The sequence below is a fragment of the Condylura cristata genome, unplaced genomic scaffold, assembly GCF_000260355.1.
Source record: "Condylura cristata isolate star-nosed mole 26May11 unplaced genomic scaffold, ConCri1.0 scaffold00004, whole genome shotgun sequence".
Lineage (NCBI taxonomy): Eukaryota > Metazoa > Chordata > Mammalia > Eulipotyphla > Talpidae > Condylura > Condylura cristata.
Window position 1 is genome coordinate 4,973,888 of NW_004567105.1, and position 11,123 is coordinate 4,985,010.

At 61.5% G+C, this 11,123-nt stretch overlaps 1 protein-coding gene across 1 annotated transcript; it reads left to right on the forward strand.

The window, feature by feature from the left end:
- The first annotated feature begins 3,907 nt into the window (after positions 1-3,907).
- Positions 3,908-5,237, forward strand: SSTR3 (somatostatin receptor 3). Its single transcript, XM_004675685.1, has one exon. The coding sequence runs from the start codon at positions 3,930-3,932 to the stop codon at positions 5,199-5,201; it is 1,272 nt and encodes a 423-aa protein (XP_004675742.1). The 5' UTR covers positions 3,908-3,929; the 3' UTR covers positions 5,202-5,237.
- Positions 5,238-11,123: the final 5,886 nt, after the last annotated feature.

The window sequence follows — 11,123 nt, forward strand, 5'->3', positions numbered from 1 at the left end:
GGGACGAGGCCCGCGTGGGGAGCAGGACTCCTGGCCACCGGATGAGGCTCCAGCTCGCAGCCGCCACCCTCTGCTTCTCAGCCCTCTGCAGGAGCCAAGGCCAGCGTGGGTGGCTGAAATCTCCCCGGTAACAGGGTCTGTCCCCACTCCAGCCTCCTCCCCTAACCTGCCACCCCTCCCCCCACCCAGCACCTTGCACCTGCTCTCCCGCCCTGCCCCTCCCTGGCCCCTCCCGCACGCACCCCCAGTCCTGCTCCCTCCTTCCCTCCCCGCTCCCATGTGGCCATCTGTGGCACAATTCCTCTCTGTCAGTCTCCTGCCGCCCCCTCTTCTCCTTCCTCCTTCCTCGCTAGCTCCCTGCCTCCTGCGTCTGCCTCTCTGCCGCTCACTCCTTCTCCTGCTCTTTCTCCTCTCTTCTCCAGCGCAGTCTCTCATCACTCCCCCTCATTCTGGCTTTCCACCCACTCGCTGTCTCTCCCTCTCCCTGGCTCCCCGCCTCCCAGCGACCCCCCTCCCGCTCTTCCCACTGGCTCCTTGCAGCCCTCTGCTCTCTTTGCTTCGTTCGCCTCTGGAGGCTCCCCCTTCACCCCCCCAGACCCCTGTCCGGGCCCCTCCCCTCCCCCAGGACGTGTCCTGCAGATGGGGGGTGACGCACCAGGCGCGGGTGGGAAGTCAGGGCTGGAGAGCAGATGGGAGAGGTTCTGTGGGCAGCCGGTCGGCCGAGGGCCTAGGAGCGAGCCCGGGTCTGCAGGCCCTCGAGAAGTGGCCACTGTGTAGCACCCCGGCTGAGGGGTGCTGGGGGGCTCCTGGGGACTGGGCAGGGAGGGGGGCAGCAGAATGCTGAGCAGTCTGGTGGTGAGGAGGGGGACCTTCACCCCACGGCCAGGTAAGGAGGTCGGGTCTGGGGGGTCTGGAGGGTGGGGTGCTGGAGCCCACTCTCTGTCCCGATGAACCTGAGAGACTGGAGAGGGTGAGGGCCCAGGGAGGAGGGAGGCCTCCCTGGTGGGCAGCAGGAGGCGGAGGGGGGCATAATCTCGGCATCTCCTGCCACAGTTCTAGAATCCGGGGATCTCGGAACAGCCAGTGTCAGAGCAGGAAGAAACCAGATGCAGCCTGTGGCTTGGCCGTCCTGCTCACACGCCTGATTCCTGAGCCCCTGTGTGCTGGACACCGCGCTCCGAGCCCTCCTTACAGCAACCCTGGAAGGTGGGTATGCTGTCTCCATGTTAACAGGTGGGAACAGAGGTTCAGAGATGGAAAGTGACTTGCCAGAGGCCACACAGCAATTTGGTATTATCATTTGTGGCAACGTTAATCTCCCACCTAGGGCTTGTGAGGTGCGTTTTGGGAGTCAGATCCCGGGCCTGCGGTGGGAGTGAGTCTAAGATCACCGATTAGCACCACGTGGGCCTCTTGGGGAGTACCCCAGGGGAGCAGAAGGCAGGCAGAATGCAGACTGCTCTCCAGAGACTGGCCCAGCCCTGCCCGAGTCCTTGGTTGCGCTCAGTCCCAGGCCTTCTGGGGGAGCCATCAGGCCCAGGGGGTGCTGCCCGTTCAGGAGCAGAGAGAGCTGGCTTTGCATCACTCACCAGCTGGGTGGCCTTGTGTAAGTGACTGAACCTCTCCGAGCCAAAACTTGCTCCTCTTGGAAACCCCGGCCCCTGGGCTTTGCCAGGGTCTCGCCCTGTGAGTTGAGCCCTCAGCCTGGGAGCTAAGTCCGGCTCAGCAATCCTCATTGCAGGGCTGGCTCCAGCCGCTCTGCCAGAGTTTCTGGCGCTGTGCTAGGGACTGGCATTAAAGAAACAAATAACTCAGGGTCTCTGTACCAAAGAGGGGCAGGAAACAGGAGACAGGCGAATGGAGAGGCGTTGGGGTGTCTCTGGGAGCCACCTTGACTTGCTGTGGGCTCAGGACAGCCACTCACCCGCTCTGGGCTCCCCTCCCCTTCAGAGCAGTCCTCTGAGGAGTCCGCCCCCAGCTTTCAGGCAAGCTTGTGCCAAAGATAAACCAGACAGGGAAGAAAAGTCCCTCCTCCCCGAGGATGAACTAGATCACGCACAGGATTCCACCTTCTTGAAGAAAAGGCAGCACCTAAATTGCAGGTCGGGCTGACGCCCCCAAAAGCTGTAATTCCCCTGCTGAGATGCCCTGGCCCGGTCAACTCTGACAGGGAGGAGGGAGGCTGGGGCGGAGGCAGGGAGCCTCCCAGGGCCAGGGGCGAAGCCTGGGAGCTGGGGTTCCCTGCAGGGCCCTCCGAGTGTGTGGGAGTGGGAGTGTGTGGGGTGTGGGTGTGGGAGGAGGAGGAGGAGGATGGCTTCAGACCTCACCATCGCCATAGGCTTTTCTGGGGGCATCTGATCCTGCAGCCTGGAAATGAGGTTTGCTCCTCTCTGGGGAGCCCCTCCCTCCTTAGGCCGTGGGTTGGCTCGGCTGCCCAGCGGGGATTCTATAAAGAGAATCTGAGGCCCAAGGTGGCCACGTAGAGGGACAGAAGGCCAGGGCTCTGGGCAGAGGAGGGCAGGCCTCGGGGGTCTAGATTCCACAGTTGCAGTCTCCGAAGGGTTGATTCCGGCAGCCGGGAATCCTGACATTCTCTGATTCAAGAATACTGAGTCTGCAAAACCTAAGACTCTACAACTCAGTCTGAAGTGTCTCAAGTTCTATTTTTAGGCCTCCTAGTGTCTCGGGGTTTGGGTCCACGATGCTGATCGCTCGCTGATCGCTCAGGGGCTGGAGGAGCGGTGGGGTGAGCTCTCAACAGGCCGATGGGGGAGCTGAATGTTCAGGCAGAGCCTCCCTGGGTCTGGTCTCAGGCACCCTGCCTGTGAAAGGGGGGTGGGAGGGTCCCCAGCTCTGTCCCTTCTGGGGGCACAGTGAGCTGGGCGGGGCTGAGGGGACCCCCAGGTCTTAGGGGCTCAGGGGAGACAACACCATGAGCCTTCTTCACTGCACTGGGATTCTGGTGGGAGCTCTGGGCTCTGCCCAGGGGCCTCAGACAGGCTAAGTTTCACCTGCGTTTTGGGGACTCTCAGACGCTTTGAGTTTCACCAGGAGCGCAGGGTTTGGGAAGGCGCCTGTGAAATGCAGGCGTTTCCCAAGTGCAAGGAGGACTTGGGGGAGGGTCTCAGTCTATTCGGGCTGCCACTGTCAGGGGGTCACAGACTGGACGTGTGTACACAGAAGTTTATTTCTCATGCACAGTTCTGGAGCCTGGAAGTGCGAGATCAAGTGCCGGGAGAGCCGGTGTCTGGGGGCGGGGGGCGGGGGGCGGGGGCACTTCCTGCATCCACAACCATCATTGGTGTTGGCATCTGGCAGGAGATCTGGAGCTGCCTGTATAAGGCACCCGGCCCCCTGGAAGACACCGCCCTCCCGACATCACGACCTCCCAGAACATCGCACTGGAGGCTGGGGGTCCACCTGTGACTTGTGGGGCGCACATTCAGCTGATCCTCAGCCTGAAGGGTGGGCATTGTCCCAGGAAGCAATGTGACTTCTTGAGGTGCCTGCATCAGAGGTGCTGATGTCAACAGAGTTCGGACAGTGCTGCCATGGAAGACAGGCGCCATGTGGGCGGGCGACTGAGTCATCTGCTCGCTCCTTTGCAGACCTTTGTGGGGTGTCCCCTGTGCACAGGTGAAACCACATGTTGCTGCTCCCCCTGTGCACCCTGGAGAGCACAGGCTCCAGGGTGCTGGTCCCCGCCTTTGGAGCGAGGGAACCTGCCTTCCAGGCCACACTGTGGCCGAGACTTGGTTTCCTGTCTGAGAAGTGGGGCGCTCGCCGGCCTGTGCAGTGAAGGAGCCTCCGCCCGCACTGAGTGTGGGGGTGGGGGTGCCGGGCGGTGCCGAAGGAGTCCCCGCCTGCCGTGACGGGCCGTGTGCTTCTTCCCGCAGGCCCCTAGCTGAGTGCTGAGCGTGCTCCCTGCCATGGACATCCCGGGCTTCCCTTCACCGGCGCCCGCGACCTTGGAACCCGGCAACGCCTCCCTGGCCTGGCCGCCGGACGCCACCCCGGGGAACGGGTCGGCGGCCCCGAGCGCGGCAGGACTGGCTGTCCGCGGCGTTCTGATCCCGCTGGTTTACCTGGTGGTGTGCGTGGTGGGCCTTCTGGGCAACTCCCTGGTCATCTACGTGGTCCTGCGGCACACGGCCAGCCCCTCGGTCACCAACGTGTACATCCTCAACCTGGCGCTGGCCGACGAGCTCTTCATGCTGGGGCTGCCCTTCCTGGCGGCCCAGAACGCCCTGTCCTACTGGCCCTTCGGCTCCCTCATGTGCCGCCTGGTCATGGCCGTGGACGGCATCAACCAGTTCACCAGCATCTTCTGCCTCACCGTCATGAGTGTGGACCGCTACCTGGCCGTGGTGCACCCAGCCCGCTCCGCCCGCTGGCGCACGGCCCCCGTGGCCCGCACGGTCAGTGCGGCCGTCTGGGTGGCCTCGGCGGTGGTGGTGCTGCCCGTGGTGGTCTTCTCGGGGGTGCCCCGGGGCATGAGCACCTGCCACATGCAGTGGCCGGAGCCGGCGGCAGCCTGGAGAACCGGCTTCATCATCTACACGGCCGTGCTGGGCTTCTTTGGGCCGCTGCTGGTCATCTGCCTGTGCTACCTGCTAATCGTGGTCAAGGTGCGCTCGGCCGGGCGGCGGGTGCGCGCGCCGGCCAGCCAGCGGCGGCGGCGCTCGGAGCGCAGGGTCACGCGCATGGTGGTGGCCGTGGTGGTGCTCTTCGTCCTCTGCTGGCTGCCCTTCTACGTGCTCAACATCGTCAACGTGGTGTGCCCGCTGCCCGAGGAGCCCGCCTTCTTCGGCCTCTACTTCCTGGTGGTGGCGCTGCCCTATGCCAACAGCTGTGCCAACCCCATTCTCTACGGCTTCCTGTCCTACCGCTTCAAGCAGGGCTTCCGCCGGGTCCTGCTCAGGCCTTCCCGCCGCGTGCGCAGCCAGGAGCCGGCCGCGGGGCCCCTGGAGAAGACGGAGGAGGAGGATGAGGACGAGGAGGACTGCGAGGACCCAGGGGCGGGGGTGGGGAAGCAGGGGCGGGGGAGGGAGACGAACGGCCGGGTCAACCGGATCGCACAGCCGGGCCCCAGCCGGCAGGAGCCGCCCAAGAGCAGCATTGCGGGCAAGGAGCGGCAGTTTCTACCCCAAGAGCCCGCAGCGGCCGAGAAGGCCGGTGCGCCGCACATCAGCTATCTGTAGGGGCCAGGCGAGGGCCAGGCTGGCCCAGGGCTCCACAGAGGCTGGGGTGCACTTCAACCAGGGCCCGCGGCTCCAGCGGCCCACTGATGGGATGTTTGGGGGCCGGGGCTCTGGCCCCATTGCTGCCGAGACTGGCCCGTTGGCTTGGACAGGTCACTTCCCCGCCCTGGACCTCGTGTTTTCCTCTGACTCAGGGGTAGGAGTAATCAGCCTGGAGGGGCCCCGCCAGATGAGAAGTCTGGAAGGGCATCCCCTGGGCTGAACTTCCTGAGCGAGCGGCTGCCCTAAGGGGACATCGGCCTTGGGAAGGTCAGCCTGGATCTGGTCCTCAGACGGATACACGGAGGCCTGGAGTTCCTGGACTCAGAGGCTCCAGGCTCACGGGAAGCTGGGAGACGGCCCCCCGGTGGGAGAAAGCCTCACATGGTGGGAAGGAGGCTGTGTTCTGTTCAGGTCACAAGTGAGCTCGTCCCCAGTTGCTGCAAGGCCTTGAGCCGCTCTCTGGGCCTCAGGTCTCACCTCAAGCCAATCACCGCCAGGCCTCTTGGCCATGTTGGCCAGTGCCAGGACGCCTGTGTGCCTGGAAAAAAGCAAGAGAGGCAGATTTTCCAGGAAGTTGATCACAGGCCAGTTTCTGGGCCCCTCACTGCTTGGGCCCTTGCAAGCCAATCCCTGCGTCTAATTCGGTACTTGTAACTTTATATTTCATCTCTTAAAGAGGGGCCCCAAGTTACTCACAGCCTAGCTTGGCCCTGATAGGGACAGCTGAACAGTTCCCAACACAGTTTACTTTATATGTTTGTGGCTGCAAGGGGGGTCTTCACGTTTTGGGGGGCACCAGATACCTTCTCATTGGAGGGCCAATCCTGGTTCCTCTTCTCTTAGAGACCAAAGCAAGGTCCTCACCCATGCAGACTGGAGAGGTGAAGAGTCTAAACAGCAGTGAGGAGGAGGAGAAACAGAGAGAGAGAAGGAAAGGGAGGAGGAGAAGGAGCAGGAGGAAGGAGATAGAGGACAGACCTGTTCTCTCACCTTGGAGTCGACCTTGGCCTGAGCTCAGTTGACCACCAGTGAAACCAGGTAGCTGGTGCTGGCCCAATCAAACCCAAGGAAAGGGTGCAATCAGACTGGGAAAGCAATGCCCTGAAGGTCACCAGGCCTGATAAGTGCTGATAAGGAGGTCTGGGGCTGGATGGAAGCCTGGGGCCTGCTGAGAAGCAGACATGGTCCCCTGGAGAGGCTGGAAGAGTGGTGTGCCCCCCGCTGACTGGAGAGTAGGCGGCCCCACCCTTTAGATTTTCCTGGAGCTGCACATCCAAAGGTCCAGGGAAGACAGACACAAGGAGGCTGGAGTGGGAGCACAAGGACAGTTGCTGTCCACGGCTGGACTTGGGCTGGCCTGATTCCCTCCCAGGATAGCCCCTAAAGCCACGGTGAGACTGGGCCTGGGAGGTGGAACCACAGTTCCCAAGCCCCCACCCTGCAGAAGGCAGGGGTCCTCAGGGAACGCACATGAGCCACACGTTGGGAGGCCTAGCTCTTCAACTCACCTCAGCATCTGACAAGCCTTGACCTCCCTGGGCCTCGGTTCCCCATTATAAAATGGATGTGGTTACCCCAACTTGTCTGCCTCTGGAGATTTGGGAACTTAAAAGAGTTACCTTGGGCAAATTGTCACCAACACTGCAACTAGGGGTATAGAGGAGTGGACCCTTGCCAAGCTTGGCCTGCACCCCCTTTCTCCTTCTTGGAGAAAGACCTGCAGTGGCCTGTCTGTCTTTAGCTCTTGGGTGCAGGACTGACTTGGAAGACAGTGCAGGACATGAAACATGGGACCATGGGGGTCAGAAGCTGGGACCAGGGAGGCAGGGCTTGGAGGATACAGGCCAGGGGGGTCGACGTTCACAAAACCAGAGCTTGTATGGAGCCTGGTGACCCAGCCCTGGGAGGAGCTGGGGGCAATGGGGAGAAGGCCCCACTGGTGTTCCAGCATTTCCCAGTTGACCAGCCTGCCTGACTCTTGGGTGAGGGGTGCCGGCGCCCTTGAGGGCAAGCCCATGCTGCTTCTGCCCCAGCTTGTCTGTGAAGATGGGACCGTGAGATAGGGGCCCTGGCCTGGGTCGCTGCCAGGTGCCTGTGTCTGGATTCGTGGTGGGTGGCCCAAGTAGCGTGGGGTATGGACTGAGTCACGTCTATCAGATGCTTCCTGTGTCCCTCAACCAGTTCCGTGTGCCCAGGCCCCTTTGCCTGTGGCTCCCAAGGTCCTCTGGGGGTCATGAATGACAGCCCAGCATGTCTCCCCCGACCTCCTTACAGATCTCAATGTGAAAGCAGCACGTGCATTGCTTCCCACGTTCCAATAGCAAATCTCATGGAAGAAAGCTGATTGGCTCAGACTGACTCACGTGATGGCACCTTGGGCCAATCACCAAAGACAAGGTGATGGAGTGCTGTGATTGGTCACTTGCTAGCGCGTTCCACCAGAGACAAGTGGGGCACTGTGATGGACAGTCTGGCCCGACCAATGGTGTAGGGGTTGGGTCAGAGACTGACCATTGGTAAGGGGAGGCAGCCATTCAGAAGCAGCCGCAGTCGGGGTGCTGCAGGGTGCATACAGTAGGCGCTCAGGGCATCTCAGCTGGAGCCACGAGGGTGCTGGGGCCTTAACCGCAAGGGCCTGCTGTGTCCTGGCAGGTGTGCATGGGGTGGGAATAGAGAGGCTGGGTGCTGGGTGTTGCCTGGAGGCCAGGATTCAGTCTCTGGATACCACTGCGTGCCTCCCCAGCACAGCTGATGCAGCTCTGTTCCCAGGACCTGGTCTTTCGTTAAGTATTTAGAATAAATCAATAAATAAATGAGCGGGAAGCGCCACCCACAGCGCCAGGAGACCCTGCCCATAGTGATTCTATTCGGGCACCAGTTGTGACTCTGAATAAATGGGGAGGGTGCAGAAGGAGCTTTGAGGGGTGTAGGCGCTGGGCTCTGTGGGCTTTAGGTGCCATGGGGACTGTAGGGTAGAGGTAGGCTCTAGGGTCGTGAATCTGAGCAGGCTGAGAGGGGTGATGGGACCTTCCTGGCTGAGTTTCCGAACATCCATGTTGCTGAGACCTGAAGTCTTACCTTGAACTTGTCTCTCAGAGACAGTTGCCAGGCAACAGCCCACAGTCACCAGGCTCTGGACCAGGACTCCATGCGTCAGCATCAGCATCAACGGAGAGGAGCTGGCTAGGGAGGTCAAGGCCCCACGCTTCAGGGGCTCCTCACCCACAAAGGAGCAGGGGGATGGATGGAGGCCACCGCTCCTCGGGGAGGTGACAGCTAGGGTTCCACAGGACGCCGGACAGAAGGCACCTAGAGACAGTGAGAAGCCCAGCCTGTGATGTGGGGGCACTCTCTGGAGTGGGGCAAGGCCAGGGTCTGACCTCAGGCTGCTTCCCTGTCACTGGCCAGCCCTGGACAGACTCCCTGAGAGTCCACTGGGAGACGGGGCTGGGAAATGCATTCCCCAAAGTTACTGGGCCCAAAGTGATGTTGCCACAAACCTACTGTGCAACCTTGGGCCACACACACCACCTCTCTGGGCGCAGCTGCTTTGCTGAAGGGAGACCTCCCTGAGCCCCGATGGGGTGCAAGGCCCTGACACTGGGTGGGGCCTGCCAGGAAGAACAACATGGCTCACAGCTGCCCCATCAGTGATCGCCTCACTAGCTGGTGGGGGGATGTGCATGCGCTCTGGGAGACCCTGTGGGGAGGGATCAGTAGCAGCGTGGGTGGGGGCAAACTAGTGAGGGTGCCAGACAGTGGGATTTGGGTATGCTAAGGCCTAGCGGCTGGAGGAAGGCAAGCATGCTGGTGTCAGACGGGGTTTCCTGTTGGGGGTTGAAATGTCCCCCATTCATAAGTAGAAGCCCCTAAACTCCAGTGCCTCCCAAGGGCCCTCATTTGGAAACGGTGGTTTGCAGACGTGAGCAGTGCCCAGAAGGTGCTGGTGCAGCACAGCGATGGCTGACTCAGGGTACTGGCCTTCTCCAGCAGGGACTCTGAGCACAGATACAGATACAGGGCAAATGCCTGGGTGACCCTCCACACCCAGAGGGCACTAGAGGTCGCTGGCAAATGCCAGGAAGTGTTGGAGCCTTCCCTCAGGCCCTGGGGGAGCAATCCCACATGCCTCAGTCTGGCGCTTGGGCTCCACTCTGTCTCCAAAGCTGTGTTGCTTAATCACTGCTCTGAAGTCCTTTGTTACTCAGCTTTAGTGACAATACAGTTCCCTAGACCCTGCCCTTCTGCCCCGGGGTCCACGGAGGGCCTTGGCTGACCTGTTCATCCTTTCATTTAACAAGCGTTTGCCGGGCAGTGACCACGGAAAACCAAAGACAGAGAAGCACAGGGCCCAGCTGGTGGGAGCAAAGGGAAGAGATGCAGGCAGCTTAATGCCCTGGCTCTGGACCCGCTGGGCTTTGAATCCTGGCTGGTCTCTTCACTCGCTGGTTGACCTTGGACCAGTTTGTTTACATCTCTGAGATGAGGATGAAAGTAGACACCTCTGTTGTTGGAAGAGCAGATGAATGAGCACTTCAGAGGGCTTAGCAGTGCCTGGTCCATCACAGGTGCTGCAAGTTAACTGTGAGATGGCCTTGAACAGAGGCAAGAACCCATCCCCTGACGGTCTCCCCAGTGGGCCAGGGTCACCGTCCAGTGGGGTGTAAGCAGGGAACTAGAGATCATATGGGGTGGGGGTGGGGGTGGGGTGGGGAAAATGTTCTAGGTTGTGAGAACAGTTCTGATACCCATTTTCTAGCTGAGGACAGTGAGGTGAGGTCAGGATGGACAGGTATTTTACCAGCCCCCAGTCCGGCATCTATAGATTTTAAGAACCATGAAAACGAAGGCCAGGGTCACAGGGACAGTGCTGTAAGCAGACAGCTCTGAGGCCACTGGGCAGTGACAGACAGCAAGATGCAGCAAGCATAAGGGCCAGCCCAGGCCCCAGGGTTCCCAGAGCCCCAGATCCCTGAATGCCGCCGGCCGTCTGCACATGGGGGGGGGGGCAGTGGCACGTGTGTGTGTGTGCGCGCGTGCGCAAGGAAACCAAGCCGCCTTGTCACAGGCCCTGAGAAAATCCAGCCAGACGGGCATTCTCCAGGACACCTTGGGTCCTGCTGCCAAAGCCTGGGGACGTCAGCCTGTAGGCGCTGGGAGCCCAGGCTCTCCGCGGCCATCTTGTTGCAGACCTGGCGTGGACCTCCCAGTCCTGCTACTCTCTGACCAGAAAACAGGTCAATATTTGCACAGGGGAAGCGCTGCACCGGCAGAGCCTGCTCCTTCTGCATCTGTAAGGGAGCGGCTGTTTCGGAGCTCTGCCTAATGGCCGCTTGTCAGACAGGGTGGCCAGCGCTCCTTTCTGGCCAAAATAAATGGCAGCAATGGCCCGGACAACAAAGCAAACACACAATGCCCTCGGACGAGGTTTGAGTGCCAGCGGCTCCACTTCGGGGCTGTCAGAGCCCTTGCAGCCTACGCACCCCTGGAGCCTGCCTGCTCCTCTCAGAGGTGGGCTCCATGCGGCTCCTCACAGGCCGGGAGGCCGCCTACGCACTCAGCCCAAGGCCCGCGCTGTGCTCTGTGTCCAGCAGGGGGCGCCGTCGGACTTCGCCGAGGCCGCCGCTCCGCTCGGCTGGAATCGGCTCTGTCCGGCCTCAATTCGGCGCTGCTCGGGTACACTCGGCCGGACTCGGCTCTGCTCGGCCATGTTTGGGTCCGCGGGCTCCGTGCAGGGCATGAAGGCCCTCCCAGGCCTGCTGCAGCTCCTCCCTCCGCGCTCCAGCCCGCCTTCCGGGGTAGAATACCGAAGGCCAGAGCCACTGCACCGGGGCGCTCGCCTAGCGGCTCCCCGCAATGGGGGTCCAGCGTGGATGAGGC